The sequence below is a fragment of the Felis catus genome, chromosome C1, assembly GCF_018350175.1.
Source record: "Felis catus isolate Fca126 chromosome C1, F.catus_Fca126_mat1.0, whole genome shotgun sequence".
NCBI classification, from domain to species: domain Eukaryota; kingdom Metazoa; phylum Chordata; class Mammalia; order Carnivora; family Felidae; genus Felis; species Felis catus.
Genome location: NC_058375.1, coordinates 150,721,452 through 150,740,160, shown reverse-complemented (window position 1 = coordinate 150,740,160; position 18,709 = coordinate 150,721,452). Strand labels below are relative to the sequence as shown.

General features: G+C 33.9%; 1 protein-coding gene across 2 annotated transcripts in view; it reads right to left on the bottom strand.

Annotated features, from left to right (window-relative positions):
- Nucleotides 1-18,709, bottom strand: part of PSMD14 (proteasome 26S subunit, non-ATPase 14) — a 97,034-nt gene that overhangs the window by 20,017 nt on the left and 58,308 nt on the right. For both annotated transcript variants that reach the window (XM_006935316.4, XM_045033869.1), the window contains exon 8: nt 5,340-5,447. In XM_006935316.4, the coding sequence (XP_006935378.1) occupies nt 5,340-5,447 (108 nt within the window). The remainder of the gene's footprint in view (nt 1-5,339; nt 5,448-18,709) is intronic.

The window sequence follows — 18,709 nt, the reverse complement described above, 5'->3', positions numbered from 1 at the left end:
AGCATAGCCAGTCTTATTTTAAAACTTTGCTACTAGCAAAAATCATTCCACCAAGTACTAAAACATTTTAATATGTACTATAACAATCCATTCTTATCCTAACATCTGCTATAATAAAATGGCTGATGTGCAAAATTAAAGTACTAAATGTATCTATTAAATCCTTATTCATCTCAATAATCATCAGTAGTGAGTCAAATTTCAGTGCTCACAAATGCTGTGCTATGCAGATCAAAAAGTGGAATTAGGGGCGCCTGGGTGGCTCAGTCGGTTAAGCCTCCGACTTCAGCTCAGATCATGATCTCGCGGTCTGTGTGTTCGAGCCCCACATCGGGCTCTGTGCTGACCGCTCAGAGCCTGGAACCTGTTTCGGATTCTGTGTCTCCCTCTCTCTCTGACCCTCCCCCATTCATGCTCTGTCTCTCTCTGTCTCAAAAATAAATAAACGTTAAAAAAAATTAAAAAAAAAAAAGTGGAATTAATCAGGGCCTCCCTTAATATGTACTAGTATTTATGTAAATTAGGAAGTGTATCCTCTGGGTAGAAGAATCAGAAAAAGGTACTAGTCCTTCCGGTGGATAAAGCCCAAGTGGAGAGTGGAACTTAACACTAGATTTCAGTTGCCAATTGTCCCCTCATTGAAGTGCCTTTGTACAATGCCCTAACTACATACTTCTACATAGCAGCCATAAAGCTAGTAACACCTATAGCCAATAAACGCAAAAATCAGCCAGTGTGCCCACAGTCTACATTTTGGAGGGTAATTATACTGCTAAAATATACAGTTTGGGATTTGAAGGCACTACCTACTTTTCACTTAACATTATTTAGGTAAAAGAGGTAAAACTAACACAGCATGAAAGAGTAGTAGTTATCATAATAAAAAATATTTAAGCTTAAATAAAATGATATCCCCAAGCAGTCTTCCAGTTTCACTTACTCACTGAGTAAGTGAGCACTGTGTAACACCAGCATATTCCAAATCACAATAATTCGGCCAGGTACAGTCCTCCTTCCACATAAGCCCCCCAAACTCAGCCTCAGTGAATATTAAATTCTCTCAAATTAACCAATTTAGGGGTGCCTGGGTGGGTCAGTCGGTTAAGTGTCCGACTTCAGCTCAGGTCACGATCTCGCGGTCCGTGAGTTCAAGCCCTGCGTCGGGCTCTGGGCTGATGGCTCAGAGCCTGGAGCCTGCTTCCGATTCTGTGTCTCCCTCTCTCTCTGCCCCTCCCCCGTTCATGCTCTGTCTCTCTCCGTCTCAAAAATAAATAAACATTAAAAAAAAATTAACCAATTTAGTTGACAAGTTGAGGCAGCATATACCAAACATAAGATTAGTTTTATCAAGAGGGAGAACTAACCATTTGGAAGGGTCAAATTACAAATTAAACAGAATATACAAAAAAGGCCACAGTATGTCAGAGAGATAAAGAAGAAAGTTATACAGCTAGGAAAGTTCCTAAAACATCACTACATAACTTTTTGATTTACACTTAACAAACATATGATGGACTTAGGAAAATTTAGGAAAATCTTCATTAAAACAGGGTTCATTCCCAAAGTTCATTCATTAATTGGCTACTTAAAATCCTCAACAGTTTCGGGGCATCTGGGTGGCTCAGTCGGTTGAACATCCGACTTCAGCTCAGGTCATGATCTCATGGTTTGTGAGTATGAGCCCCACATCGGGCTCTGTGCTGGCAGCTCAGAGCCTGGAGTCTGCTTCCGATTCTGTGTCTCCCTCTCTCGCTGTCCCTCTCCCCCTCATGCTCTCTTTCTCTCAAAAATAAATAAACATTAAAATTTTTTTTTCTTTTAAATCCGTAGCAGTTTCTCAGAGAAGCACTGTTATAAAAGCCTGATTCTATTCTATAATATTGTATACTATGGGCTAAATAAGCTTTCAGTGGCTGGCCTGGGAAACCAGCCACCTTTTACAACACTGTTTCTATGATAGTATATTTTGGATTTACTAACAGCATTTAGCTTATTTATGTGCTTCCTGTATATCCTGATCCTGGTTTTCTATGCTCAAATCCTGTAACCTTTCAAGAAGAAAATTCTGCCTAGGTTGGTACTCATTATCAGAGTAAGGTGCTATCTGTTCTAGATGAAGAATGGTTTGGAGGACCATAGACAAAGGGGAGTTTTGAGATATGTTGATTAACTTCCAGGTTACTTCTATGCTGTTTTAGTTCATCTTTAGAGTAGAGCTTCATAATTTTATTGGCATGACAAATTCAAAACAAGTATACAAGTAATCATTACAGTGAAATAAACTTCAAAATCAATCACCATTTGAGTTATTCAAACATTTATTCAAATTCTGCTAACTACCTTTTTGTACCTTTTAAATTTTGAACTGTATAAATATATTATCTGTGCTAAAATTCATTATGTAATTAAATTCCAAGTGCAGTATAAAGAACCAGGAGCACAGGTTATAAATATCAGTTCCTACGTTAATTCACTATGAAACCTGGGCAAATTTTGAACTTTCTGGGCCTCAATGGTTCCTTCCAGGGCAATAGTTTTATAACTCCTCAAAAAAAAAAAAAAAAAGTTTTTCAAACAGCTTAAAACTCTGTTAGACAATGCAATTGTATTCAGGGCTACACTTAGAGGCTCACGGTCCTTGCACAATGCATCTGTGCATCAAAAGTTACCAAATTTCCATGCAGTTCACAGCCCAAGCTTCACTTATACTATGGTTCTCAAAGATTTGAAATGCTCTTAACAGTTTAAATGAAATATAGTTTAAAATTTTTAGTTACTAAAATAAAATGCTTGTTAACTCTCAATCCTATTACCTTTGACAATAATGGTCAAATATTCCAAGGACAAAATAATACAAAGTCTCATATATTAAAACAGAAGTCCATAGGGTGGGCACTATACTTCTGCCTATCAGGATTAAAATGGCTTCCCTTATTTAAAACATGGAAGTTAACATAAACTTTGTCTATTAGCTTTGTTTTATGGTACCTATTTCAACCCTGTTTTAGTGTTTTAAAAATAATGTTTTCTTTAAGTAATAAACGTTTCACAGTAGTAAGTTTAGGAACCACGGAAAAGGAAAAACAGGAAAAAAATTCCATAATGCCACCACCAAAAGTAATCAATGCTAATATCTTGGTATAGATACATAGGCACAGTTTATAAAATATGTATTTGCTAAGAGAACCTTTATATCCTATTTTATAACCTTTTTCTTAACATATTTTGAATTTTCCTCAAATTATTAAACAGTAATCTATAAAATAATCATAATTTTCCCCACTACTGTAAGTATAACAGAAAAAAAATCAATGTTAGAGAAGCATTAGTAACCACCAGCATAAGTGGTTTCTATCCCCAGTTACAAAGAAGTTGGTTTAGGAGGAAGGCCCCTCTTAACACGAACTAATTTTCCTTCAAAATAAAAGCCTTTTGGAAAGGCTCCTGATCCCCAAGTCAAAGATTCTGCTAACATATATTAAAAGTCCATTATAAATATTACCATTCATTTCAGATTCTTCTGGGTTGCTTTCTTTCTAGCTTGTCTTAGAAAACTAAGAAATAGTTTTGTCTATGGCCATACCACCCTGAACGCGCCCGATCTCGTCTGATCTCGGAAGCTAAGCAGAGTTGGGCCTGGTTAGTACTTGGATGGGAGAAATAGTTTTAAGGTGTGACTTTGTTCTGTCACTTGTTGGCTTAATCCCATTTGAGTGTTTTAGTACTGAAATTGTCTTAAAACTATAAAGCACTCAGATAGATGACATTCTGATGGGCGCTATTTAAACCGTGAAATAAATATATTTACAGATTTTAATTACAAGACAAAACAAACTAAAATGAAAGGAAAAACAATGATGTTGTAGCTATTATATACACAGGTCTTTCTAACTTGGGTTTGGAACTTGCTTTATTTATAAGGTCTACCTTAAATGACAGACGGTAAAGTAGCACCGAGAAATAAAAACTGGACTGCTGTAGAAAAAAACAGATTTTAATATTGATTTTACTCAATTTATAAAGTTAAAAAGCAGTGTTTACATTTAAGACACGAAATTGGCAACAGGTGGCTGTTGACTTGCAATTAGTAAAAACTTCTGGCAGAAATATACCATGTAGTAATCACAATGATCTTGGATTGTGAGATGCTACTTAACCTTTTGCAAAAAAATAATGAAGCAGTATGATACTATGGGGGTTTATAAGAAAGGTCATTATCACAGGCTAAACAGGTCCAATAATATATTCTCCTGGAACATACAAGCATGGGCTTGTCTGTACCCAATCAAAAACACTGGTAGCTTATTTCATACTCATTAAACTCTGCAGTTTTCCCTGACTTGTAAAAAAATTTTATGCAAAAGCAACACACCTCAATTCTTTGAAACAAAACATTTCACTTCAGAAAATTTCAGATGAGCGACTGCTACAAAAGTAAGCATCTAAAGGTATAAAGTTATCAGAGTGTAACCCAGGCTTAACCATGGTTAACTATCAAAGCCACAACTCCCCAAAGACAATCATATGACTGAGCAAGGTTTCAGAAGGCAAGAAATAATAGCTACTATAATGTCTTTGTCCTATGTGTTCTATTAAACCAAACTGGTATTTCTGTCTATTTAATTAATCTTCAGAGAAGCAATTAACTATATAGACACAGTTTGTGGTGCATTTAAAAACACATTTAAAATAATCTTTGCAAACAATAAAGATTTGTGTAAAAACAATGAGACACGTGAATGATACACAGAAAACATTAATCACTCAGGAGGATATTAAATGCCCACATAACTGTGAGAACGACGGTTGACATTATTAGAACAGGACATAAATGAATCAAAAGTAATACACAGATATGTTTTGTAGAATTTGTTTTAAATGTGGAGAGTAAACAAAGAAAAGGTAGAAAACTTTAAGTACCATTTAGGAATTCTGTCTCAAGGTGCATCAATTTTCCCATTTTTAATGCTATGAGAAATGTCTACTAACCAATCAATAGTGATACCTAACACAGTCTACCTGAAACTTGTGTTGGTCCTTGACTACAATGTTAACCATGCAAAGCCATAAGGTACTCTCAAGATAAAGGCTCCCCTATGCTCCCAAAAAGGGTATCCTCAAACTATGTTAGGAAAGTTTAAAGACTTCACAAAAAATGGACTCATAAATGAGTAAATCTAACTTTTGCAACAGAATTTCCATAATCATCTTCTCAAGCACAAGAAAAACTAATTGCAAACAAATTAAAATGCTAAGTATCAGATTTTAATATGACCATTTATAATAGGCTTTTAAAATGTAAAACAGAGTTTTAACACATTATCAAATACAGGCATTACCTGGATAGATGGCTTGTTTAAATGACCCAGATTTGAGGTTGTTTGTCTTGGTTCATGTCCTAAGACCATCATATTAGCATTGATCAATCTGAAGGCATCGATAACAACCTGTAAAAATAAGGTGTCCGGTCAATTCTTTTTTAAAAAGCAAGTGATGATGCCAAGCAACAGTGGACAAGGCATGATCAACTTGCATCTGTTTCTGGCCTATTTCCAGAAAATCATTTAATTATAATATTAATAAAAAAGAACCTCCTGCTGACTGTGCCATCAGCACACCACCCTCTATCTTGTAATGTAAGGTGACACCAATTATTGCAATTTTCATGAAGCAGTAAAGAAAAACATTAACTTTGCATCTTTAGTATTGAAATACATCATTACTAAACTTACACAACCAAACAGCCTTCATTGGTGTGCATGTTTGTCACCTAAATTTTACCTAATCAAAATGAATGACAAAGAGAAACTAAAACTGAAAGTGAGCACAAGCTAAGGGACCACATGTAAAGCCCAGCCCTGTCACATCAATTATACTACCACAGTACTTGAAATGACAACAAAATTACAGCCAGCAAGGCACTTGCTCCACGTATTCTCTTCTAGTCAGATACCTTTTACTTCTTGTGACTATAAAAGACTTTATACCTTGTCTGATGGCCTTAAATATCCAAGCCACTGTCAAGAATAGGAGGCAAATACGAAAAAACCAAGGTCATCTGTGCTTTAAGCCAGGAACATGGTATAGAATGATATGGCCCTAAGTTCATAGTACAGAAATAACAGTAGGTATCATCTTTTTCTAAGTGTATTCAATATTTCCATAAAAAAAGAGTACATAGTCTTACATGATACAGTATTATCTGTTCTTTTATATTAAGAAATTTAACAACCATCACATAGTATCCTAACATTTTTTTTTTTCTGTTCATTGTCATGGATTTGATAGAACTCGTTTAAGTTTTATGTAAAGCACTGGGACTTAAGACAGATACTTCTTTCTGGGAATTTAAATCAATTACCTAGATAATAAACTCAATACTGCCGTCACATAAAAAAAATTTTAAGCAAGATAATGTATTTTTCTATATTTGCCTTAAAGGTGCTTTAACTGAGATTTATTAATGCTATAAAAGCAGCCATCAACTAGACTGTTTCCCATCTGTATTAGTTTGAGTATAGTTGAGTAAGTTTAGTTGAGTAAGAGGTAGAAAATAAAATTTATTTTTAAGTTAAGCCACATGAAATCTAATCACATCTGAAAAATCTGTTCAGAGTTATGTATGCATGCTGTACACTAAAGAACAAAATCTAAAGAAAGAAAAAGAAAATCACCCTTTCTAAAAGGCTACCATGAAGGGTCAACAAACAGTATCAAAGAATACAAACTTAGACCGAAGCATTACAAGAAGTATCCACTCCAGCAGGCCAAAAAAAAAAAAAAAAAAAATCAACTTTGAATTTTGCTTTTATTTCTAACAGTCTGAATTTCCCCAAAGAGTCCTCCTGCCTCAAAATAAAACCAAGTATCCCCAGAACATACATGATTTAATAGTTTTGGAAACTTTTTTCTTTCCTCTACAATAACTGAAATTCAGACTCAACTTTCACATTTATATATAAATGAATATGGCCTAGGTTTATACCTCCTGCTTATACTTAAAATTTTTTAATCATTTATTTTCATATAGCAATAATGAAAATAGGTACTAATATCAGGCATGCTTTAGTAAAACATCATAAATAATTTCAATCACTTGTTTAAAAAACAAAGAAGTAAAATTTTCTACTAAAAAACACATAAGCTAAAATTAAAATGTAAGCAAAAGGAGAAAAATGACCATTTTAATAGACAGATGTACTTAAATAAATGCAGGATTAAGAATTTCCACCATTTAAGTGTTGCGGTAAACTTAAGAGCAAAGCATCATCTTGGCCCAACTGTTCTTAGAAACCTTTGATTCCATTTTAAAATTTTAGTAAAATCATTTGTAGGAAAAAAACAATCCTACAGAACTATGAAAATTCCATCATATATCACAATAAAATGTCTATGTATTTTTTTTATACTGAACACTTTTAAACAAACAGCAGGCAGCTATTTTACATGCAAAAATCTCTGTAATATTTCTCTGGAATATTATAAGCAGGTGTGAAACTTCATAAAAAGGAAATGAAAATACCAGCTAAGTAGGTATTATGATCCGTTAGAAACAAATCTAAAATAGAAAAAATTATATTAAATAAAACATTTTAAAGGTGATACACTGCTCAACTAATAAATGATGGCCTGTGTGAAATTACATGCTTAGATTGACAATTCCTGAACAGCAATATGATAGCCAATAGAAAATAATACTTTAACTACACCAAGATTAAAGGAATTTGCTGCCATCGCTATAGCAACTGTCTTAAGGAAACTAACATGTTCAACAACCTGCAGACCAAAATTAGATTTAGTACGCAATAAAAATATAAATATGGCAATATAGTCTACATTTTAATTTCTGTACAATTTTATAATTGCCTTCTGCGCTGTGAGAATAAGTGGGTTTCTCCTTTAGAGCAACCTATCAAAATAGACTCATTAATGTCCAGTGCACTAATGAGCAATGGGTGAAGAAGGTGTTAATTATGCCACAGTAAGATTCAAGAAAAAGCCCTGGTGAGCACTTGGAGGTGTGTATAAGCTGAAGGCATTTCTCCATGTTTATGTATTTACAGCATGATGCAACACAATGACAGCAAAGTGGTCACTCCATGGATAAGAACGGTATCTTAGATACAATATACTGCACAAAGAACCCCCAAAGATTAATTAAGGTTTGGGGGAGGGGACAAGGGAAAGAATCCATTTTTGGAGCTATATGAATTTTCTAAACAGTTTGTTTTAAAATATACATACATTAAACCAGTTCAGTTTATATCTTATAAATCCAAATAGTAATTTAGACAAAACTCTTTGCATAAAAACTACCTCATTAATATGTACTAACAAAAACTTCCAAACTAAACTATAAAGAATATTTTCAGGAATATGATGCTAGACTTTTATAATTCCTTCCCATGCTGAAATCCTATATACCACATTGAATCTATCCACCAGCCTGACCATTTAATTTTTTCTGGTACAAGTGCCTTGAGACTTTTCAGAGGTCACTGCAACAGTAGACAGCTTATAACAAAACCATTAGCAGTTTGGCTAGCTTAGGGAAACCTCTTACTTTCCTTTTTTGTTTATTATCACTGCATGAATCTGCAGCATATGATAGTTTATAATTTCTCAGGCTTGTTAAATTCATGTTAAAGGTCTGTTTTCTTGTTGAATAAATTTTGTTCATATAATGCTGCCTATTTCATACACTCAGTCTTTAATAGCACCTTTGGTCTATGCGCAACTCACAGATCAAAACAGAGGACTAAAATAGGGGTTGATGATGCTATTTACATGTGTGATTCCTGCTGTCTTCTTGTTAGTAGCTTTAATATAATAGAAGACCTTGTCTGTTTTGTAATTAACACATCTTTACTGGAGAGATATTTGGAAGTGATTGCTGTGAATATACTGGTTAGTAAAATAAACACAATCACACACCACTTTCTGTTATCAGACAAATTTGTGAATTGTACACATTATACTCCAGATCAACAAACTGTGATATAACAGCCAAGTAGAAGACACATATTTATATAACCCTTTATTTTTCTGAAAATATGTATTCACTCTGACCTTGCAAATATAATTAGCTTGTGGGATGTGCAGATTTCAGTACCATGGTTGCTTTACTAATTGCAACTCTTGGAAATAGATACTAAATATTTGGAAGCTGCCAATACAAAATAAAAACTGCATCTTTTTTGTACATCTGTCTTAGCTTATAAAAGCAAAATAGTTTTAAAAACAATACTGTGTTCCATATTTATTCCAAGCACACCCAAGGGTCAAGGACCTATCATTTCATTTTAATAACGAATCTGGTTTAGGACTCAAAACTGTAATTATTTCCAAATTCAGCTTAATCCATAATTTTTTGGCTTCTTTCATAAGTATAGTACAGTTTATCCAATATGCTATTTATTTTCAAATTCATATTTTCTATCAACTGCTAGGTCACTGAGAGACAAATTTCTAAAGCATCAACCTATGTAAACCCAATGTTTACTTTCAAAGGAGGCTCTCTTCTTAAGCAAAGCTCTTAAAATTAGTTTAATACAAAGGTTTCTGAAAGAAAAATGCATAAGCACTTTTGGCAGTAGTTACTAGAATTATAATCTCTACGTCTCCGTGTCTCTCTTATAACAGTAGCTGCCTTTGGCATTTCCAATTGCATTTATATTGAAGTCAATGACTATGGAAAGTGTTTACATAAAAATAAACAGAAGCAGATTTTTTTTAAGGCTTGAAAGAAAACTTTTAAGACCTCAAAATCAATGTCAAATGTCAAAAAAAAAGAAAAAAGGTTGTAATTCAGTTACCAATTACATTACATATTTAAAAGTACATACACCTACTACCGTATCTAATGACTATAAAAATGCTAGTGTAGCAGCACTCCATATCAAATACTCTTTATCACCTAGAAATGACCTGTTATCAACTGCTTAGGTTGTCTCTAGATTCTTTAAAAATTAAGGGTGCATGTGACCTGGGAGTACTGCTGGGGTTTGTGACCCTTTCGTTACTTCTGCTGCCATGCACTGCCAGACATCTATAAGAGAAAAACATCTTCTGTCTCTTGTAAGCCCACAGCATAAAAAATTCAAAGAAATCTTACTTTTTATGCCATTTCCAATGAAAAGCACTAAGAACTAAAACTGACTCATGCCAAATGCATATCACTGAATTGCTGTGATTTCTTAGTCTCAAGTTTGCAACACGGAAATTATTTATAAAATGTCAATTTTAGCTCTGGAAAAGAAATTCCTATGTGTATGTACATTTTCTTTCTTCATCCTTGGAGAACTGCTTACTGTAGCTAGAGATCTGTAGTACAACTTCAATATACTGGGAGAAAAGGGGGATGGGGTGGAACTAGCATAATGTATTTTTTTTTGACAAGTGAAGACATGCATCAAAAAATGCAAACAGTAAGTTCAGCAGGATTTTTTCTGGTATGCACGTAGTCGGTCTAGTATAGGTACCTAAACGCTTGAGACACAGGAGTCAGAATCCTGCCTAAGTTACAATTGTGGTTCTTCAATGGCTAGCTCAGCGATCCAGGGTAAGTTATTTACGCTCTCAATGTCTCCATTTGCTCATGAACGACACCTCACAGAGTTGGTGATAAGATTAAATAAAACGTATGTGTACTTGCCACTGTAGTTCTTAGTGTTATTAACTGTGGCAGTCACAGAGTAGCCAGCTCAAACCTCCTTTCAGACAGAACCTGCTTCAGAGAGCATCGCTGACTCACCACCTCCACATGCTACACCTTTGGATCTTCTGGGAGTTCACCCTAAGTCATGTTTTCCTTGGGCTACTCCCAGCCAATGAATGAGTACCGTGGCGGTACTAGAACCTAGGATTACTCTAAAGGCAATTTTATTCAAGGACTCCCCATCAGTCTGGCTGAAACTTTCTCAGAAACATGTTGTAGTCTGGTATTTTTCCTACCCAATTCTACCTTTCCTTTTTCCTTCTACAGGGTCAGACCTGTACTGCTGTCTGAAGGGTCTCCCCTTTATCCATCACAGGTGCTTACCATAATAAATCTCTTGCACACCTAATCCCATTTTGGTACCTGCTTCTTGGAACACCCAAACTGACCTGGTAAACAAGGTAGAATACTGCTACTACAACAGTGTTAAAGTTAGAAAAAAGCTACTCCAAAACCAAATCAGAATTATAAATTTGGCATCCGCAGGCACTTGACATATGAAAACATCAACAGAAAATGAGGGAGAAATATTGAAAAAACAATTGAATGTTTATTATTTATTTTTGAGAGAGAGAGAGAGGGAGGGAGGGAAGGAGAGAAAATCTGAAGCAGACTCCAGGCTCTGAGCTGTCAGCACAGAGCCCGATGCAGGGTTCGACCTCATGAACCACAAGATTCATAATCTGAGCCGCAGTCGGATGCTTCACCAACTAAGCCACCCAGGTACCCCAAGGGAGAAACATTTAAAGAACTCTATTTCCTTGGGAAAATTCCTAATTAAAGTTTTTTAAAAAGTATAGAGTTATGCTAAATATTATTATCTCTTTTTAAAAATGACAATATGCCTGGAATCTTGCTTGACACTCCGGTATAACAGATATTTCTAGATTGTGACAAATAAACACTAAACTTAAAGACTGAACTTCTCAGAGGACTATTAATGATACAAGAGACTATCATCTCTGGGTCACTGGTCTGATACCAACTCAGAGTACCAATTCTATCTGGTGGCTACTCACTCACAGTCTATATTAAATGAACAAGTGACTTCAGATTCCTTTCTGGTATACACAAACTAAAGCAATATAGTTGATATGCTTCTTGACAGTTCCACAAAAAGGAGAGAAAGAAAAGACTTTAGAGACTAAAGGCTGAAGCTCAACCATGTTAACAAGACGGTAGGGCAGGTGGATACGAGGAATAAAGGACTTACATACATTTCTTGTGCTGTAATATCACCTTCAAAGAAAAATGCAAACATATCCTTCAAACTGCCATCTCCCAATAGGAAAGGTCATTTTTGTAAGAAAAATATGTAATGGTTAATACTTTGTTGTGTATCATTTTCGTATTTTTATTGAGCTTATTAATTAAATACTGTATAGAAATTATCTTGTTTAAATCTCTCAACAACCAAGAGGTAAGTATTAATATTCTCAATTTATGGATGAGAAAATGGAGGCTCAGAGAACTTGGATAAATTAAATGAAGTGACACAACCAGCAAGTGATACCACTACGATCTGTACATACACAACACGCCAAAGTCAGTACTCTTCACCACGAAGCTATTTGATATAACACTTTCTCCTATCACAAAACAAGAAAAGACTACTCTGAGATCAGTTACGACAGCAGCTTTGTGTGCTACTCACCATCAAATAAATACCCATTCCCCAGAAGAGTACCTGGCATACATAATATGGTATAGAATAAACACCTATTTAAACCAAGAGCTCCAAGGAAAGCATTTTATATAAAGTTTTATCATTCATGTTCATTCTTCCTCAAAAAAGGGTCATTATCTATAAATATCTAATTACTATCTTTACAAAATATATACTTCCCACCTCCTATCACTGACCAGTTTTGAAATTCATAAAGTACTCTTCCATGACATACTGAACCAAAAAACCCAAACATCACCAAGTACTGACCTACGTTTGGAATAAAAACTGCATACAGTAAAGCAATTTGGAATGTAAGAAGTGGCACTGGGCATCTATTAATTAGCTTCCTAGTCATCTAAGAATAATCATTCAGGAATCAACTATGACCTACAAAAGTATCTACCCCCAATGATAAGAACATATTAAATCTATTAAAACTAAGTCCCGGGTACAGAAACATCCTCACAATTAACAAGGGCTAATGTCAAATCATTTCAGTATGATCTTAAACAATTACTATATATATATATGGGTTATGGAAAAGCTTCCCCTACAAAGTTATGATTTCCATTTGCTGGCACAATACTGGAATTAATAACGGGATAGATCTTGTTCTTCTCTAGGTCTCCAGTGTATGCCTGGGACACAGTAGTGATCAGGAAGTACCTGTTAAATCAATGACCAAGGATCTTTAGAGTGGGGGAAGAAAAGTATTCAAGAATCAAAAGTCAATAAATAATATTCTTACAGATAATGGAAAGAGTTTTAAAGGTTCTCCTATACCTTTACTGAAACAGCTTAATTTGAAGTGGATTTATATCATCCAAAATGCATAATAAGTACTAAACAATAATAAAGTAGGTCAGAGACTACATTATTAATACAGGAACTATAAATTAAAAGAACTATACTAAGAACTGTTAGTTCCATATAAGATTTATGTTTCTTAGAACTTTAAACATAAAATTGCTTTAACATTCGTAGCTGACAATTTCTGATTATATCAGCTAAATAAATACTGTAAACTATTAAGCTTGTCTATCGGGAATACTGTAGGCACATTAGCACCTATAATTTCTTAGGTAGCCTCACAAATTAAATCTGAGAATTTTATAAAACTTCAAATTGATAATAAGAGTGTAAAACAGGAAGCAAACAAAAGATAATATAGTAACTAAACTTGTTCCAAGAGTTGGATGGGTATGCTCACAGAGCTATATTAGGAGTAGAAATAGAATTTTTATGTGTCCTATTTTCTATTTTTCTCTTGCAATCTGGAAAACTAGATGAAGGTGTGTGTGTGTGTGTGTGTGTGTGTGTGTGTGTGTGTGTGTATACAATCTGAGATTAGGACTATCCAGCCCAAACTGACCCTTATGGGATACCGATGAAAAACAAACAAACAAACAAACAAACAACTTATGAATAACAGGTATTCTGCGTATCTTTCACTATCTTTAGAAGGCAAATAGCATGTTACACATGAACTCTAGCTCTGATTACATTACACAAAGTTCATACTCATCAAGGCTAATATCTATGAACTGGCTCACTGACCTTATCAATCCCACATTTCACTTATTTAATAAATGACTCTGTAACCAATAACATAAAAATTACTAAACCTCATAAAATTAACCAGTTTTTTGTATGCTAAAAGCCAAAACTGGTAATGGCTGGCTGACCACTGACACACATTCATTCTTTGATTTTATTTTATAAACATTTATGAAGAAAATGATTTTTTTTTCCAAGACACTACATAAATTCCCAGATATGAAAACATTTCCCCATTGAAAGAGGCCCCAATCTTGTAGGGAAGCTAATACGTAGGCAGATGAACAAAACAATTTGGGTGCAATACATTAATCACTTGAAAGTTTGACTGCATTTCAAAGGCCAGAATTTTAATGTAATTATTTTTCTCTTCATCAGAATGTCCTAGAGAAATATGTCAGAAAAATAGTAACTGCTCAATAAAAGAATGAGCTGATTAAGTATTCTTAAATTAAGAAATACAAAATACAGGGGAAGTTTCCATTTCTTTTGTAGTCATTGCCTTCATCTTCTTAAAATGAGCAAGTCAGTTAATGTATAGACTTGTTCTTAAAAGATTGTCAGAAATATTCACATTCCATATTTTTAAATATGCTAGTTGTAAACCTCTTTTAAAAGTACCAATTATTTTAACCTTCAGAATATAATGTCACTTACTGCACATCTCCTGTATGGCATGCACACCCTACTCATTACATAGATCATTTCATAATACTATGGGACAGGTACCAAAACCCCTGTTTTATAGATGAGAAAACTGAAGTTCTAGATTCGGCAACTTGCTCAAAGTCATACTACAGAGAGGAGATAAAGAGATAAAAATGGGATTCGAATGCAGGCCTGATCCCAAAGCCCATGCTCTTCATTACTCTATGCCCTGCCTTTATGACAATAAGAAGAAAACGCTAAAACAAAACTATTTTTGAGTAGTTTAAAATCTCCACCATCTTAAAACTTCTAATACAAAATTTCTGGATAAGTAAAATATTTGCCCTCCTTACCCTGAAAAAGACAAAACCTTCTAAATCTCTTGAAAATAAAAGGTAAGCTCTTATGTTCATTCCTTAATTCTTTCCTCCAATATTTGCATTTATTCTTCAAAGTCCTATCTTTTTTATAAAATGCTGACTAAAAACAACATCATCAAAAACTGTTCATTTTACATTCTAACGTATCTGTGAAAAAGCATGAACAAAGAGGCTAGGTATACAATCTGGAGTAGAACTGTTTCTACATTCTCCTCCAGAAGGTACAAACTTATCTTTTCTGAGTAATGTGCTATCAAGACTCAGTCCAAGCTTCATTTACTTTGTGCAGCCATACCAATTTCTTTCTAATTTAATTTCCATTTACTATGTTTGCTATGCAAGTACTACTTTATTGCATATTGGCACATACAAGGTTCCAAATAAGTATCTGCTGGATTATTTCTCTCTAGCAACCACCTTAATACTTAGTTACAGAAACAAAGCAGTATCAGTATAATTTGTATTCTACCAGTATGCAACATAGGGTTATCAAGCATATAATTGGCAGAATGTTATCTGGCTCACTAGTGACACTAAATGTATATGACTTATCTTCACAAAAAGACATTTTTTAGAATCATTAGCACACAGGCACATCAGATGTACTTAAGAAATCCCTGCTGATAAACAGGATTTCTGACCAGAGTAAACAGAAATTTTTCAAGAAAACCCAGCCAGTGTGAAGATTTATATGGACTAAAGGGTTATGAGGGTTTTTTTTTCCTCTTTTACTGTTTTCAAAATAGGAAACAAAACATGGAGATTGTTAACAGCAGGTAACATCTGAACATTTTTACTGATAGGAATTGTGATAAGGAAATAGGTTCTCAAAAGAAGTAATAGTTGCATGGTAGTTTTATGATTTTGTACAGTCATCATTCTTTTTGCCCTAAGGACGCAGTATAATCATGTTACAACTTCTAAATTTGCTGCTGGATCAAGTCCAGTTGTGGGCTATATATTCAAGACAACAAAACTTTAAGCAAGAGGCTGTCACTTTATTACTTGAGAACTGAAGTTTAGAATATCTGAATATGCGTATTTTACAAATAAACTAAAACAGATTTTTAACTATTTCACTGAGAAGTTTAGAGTGAGACTCACCAGTAATTTCTATAGCTTACTCTCCATTTAAATTATGCATGTTATTAACATTTTCTACCTGTATCATTTTTAAGCATTTACAGGATTACATAATATACAGAATACTGTGGATTCTTTATCATATAGTGTATTTTATTATTTACGTAGGTCTCAATGTTTGGCCCTAGGGATGTCGCAAAAGCTGACAGGAACAGGTCTGTCTAAATTGTCTTTTTTTTTTTTTTTAATTAACAGAATACTGTATAAGAAAAATCAATTAATAAATAACTACTATAAATAGTATAGGGAACTATTGAGAACTTAGACAAAATGTGTAGCCCCTTACCCTGATTTACACTGAGGGAAGTGATACCTATCCAAATAAGTTAAGAAAGGGTGTGGTAATGACCTCTGGTACTCATTTTCCAATTCTGTGTTACTCTAATTATATAGTTTGTAACTGTCTAATATTAAAGAGCCATTAAAACAGTTTGAGCTCTGAAATTTTATAGACCTGATTTGTATCCTTGTTCTGCTGCTTAATAATGCTATGATTTTGGGGGCGCCTGGGTGGCTCAGTTGGTTAAGTATCTGACTTCAGCTCAGGTCATGAACTCACAGTTCGTGAGTTCGAGCCCTGCGTTAGGCTCTGTGCTAACAGCTCAGAGCTGTGCTGACAGCTATTTTGGATTCTGTATCTCTCTCTCTCTCTCTCTCTCTCTCTCTCTCTCTGCCCCCACCCCCCACTTGCTCTCTCTCTCTCTCTCTCAAAAATAAACATTACAAAATAAAAATTAAAAAATAATGCTATGATTTTGGGTAATCTCTTTGACCCTAATTTTTTTTTTTTACCTTTTCATTGATAAAATGGAGTAATAATACTGCCTGTATCCCCAGAATTACTAAAGAATACATGAGACAAGTTGAAAATTTATCACCACAATACCTGGCACACAGCAATAATTCCATAAATACACACTCAAGTCACTATAAAAGGAAATCAAACATTATGAGTTAATGAGACTACAAAGAATTAGTAATTACCTCATCACTCAAAAACAGATAATATTGGGATTTATGAAAATGAAAATATAAAACATACAGGAAAGAGGTACTAAGTGAACAGAGACTCAATGTGAATAATTTATATATAGATTGTCATTTTAACTCTTGATCTAATCATTGTTTTGCTAAATATTTTGACAGCTTTGATAAATCACATGCAGGGAAGGGGAGAGGGAGAATCCTATGTTACTCTTGTTTTTTTTTAAGTTTATATACGTAAGTTTGGCTTACAGTTTTGAGAAGTCTTGACACTAAAAGAACCATAAATTATAACCAAACTCAGACATCCTACAGATGAAGTTACACTATTGAGAAAGAACTGGATCCTTATTTCAGGTAATATTAACTATACGAATCTATGTTGGGTGCAAGAAGTGATGTGAATCATCGATGACAGATACTTATACTCTATTTTTCAAAAATATTTTTTATGACATGTAAAACTAGACAATGATACATATGATTTTATAAAGTAATTTTAGATATATTATTTTGAAAAAATAACTACATTTACCATACGACATCAGTTCTGTCATGCAAGTGTTTTAATGAAAGTCATTCTTTTAACATGAATTATGATTAATCAGAAATAAACAATGCAAATACCAATGTTATATAATACCTAAACTAGGTTTAGAAACTAAAACTGACATCAAGATACTATAAACAAGACAGAACTCTAATTATACTTAAAATTAAGCTTCAATTATCTTTTGTAAATATTGTGGTGGGGGTACTTAACTGGATAACTGTTATATTTCTAAAATAATAATTATTACTTAAATGAGTTAATTGTGAGTTATTAAAAAGGTACCGTATCAGAGAATTAAACTTAGGGAAGTATCATACTGTATTTTAATTCATAAAACTAACAAAATTCAAGGACTTAACTCCTTTTATCTGTATTAGTTAAGTAACAATATAGTTTTAAAAAGAATAAACTGAAATACAGGTATACAGCAAGCATCAGAAGTGATCCTCTTTGAATTATCTACTACATTGGTTTCTATTATTATTGTTTCTGTGGCTAGTTTCCACCTCTGAAAAACTAAATCACATCTAATAGGATCATGATTTAGGGAAGACCTCAATTTTTATTCGTCATAATGATAGGATGTCAGAAAGTGTTCAACTTCAAATTCAAAACAGATAAAAACTCCACGTTTAATAGCCATATTTAGTTTGTTTGAGCTGGTGAGCAGATATAAATGTAATCTGCAATACTAGCAAATTCCAGGTCTGATAGATAGCAGGCTAATATTTATTTTTAAGTGCTCTAAAAATTATTTGTAAAAGCTGCATAAAAAGGATTCCATAAATGTATTGTGATTTTAACAATTATTCTACACTACAATGGAAGTACATGCTCAAACAAGACACCTCAGCAGTATTTTAAAGCAGTAACCACCTAGCCAATTTCTGTATGTTCTGTAGTTTTTCTAATCCACTCTCCCTGTGGTTGAGCAAAATCGAATTGCCTCTCACATTTGCAGACAGCTCTGTGAAGGTGATAATAGAGCTGCTCCCTGCTGTCATGAGGCAGGAAATAGGAAAATGGCATATGGGGCTAGAAAGAAAGAAATAAAAAAA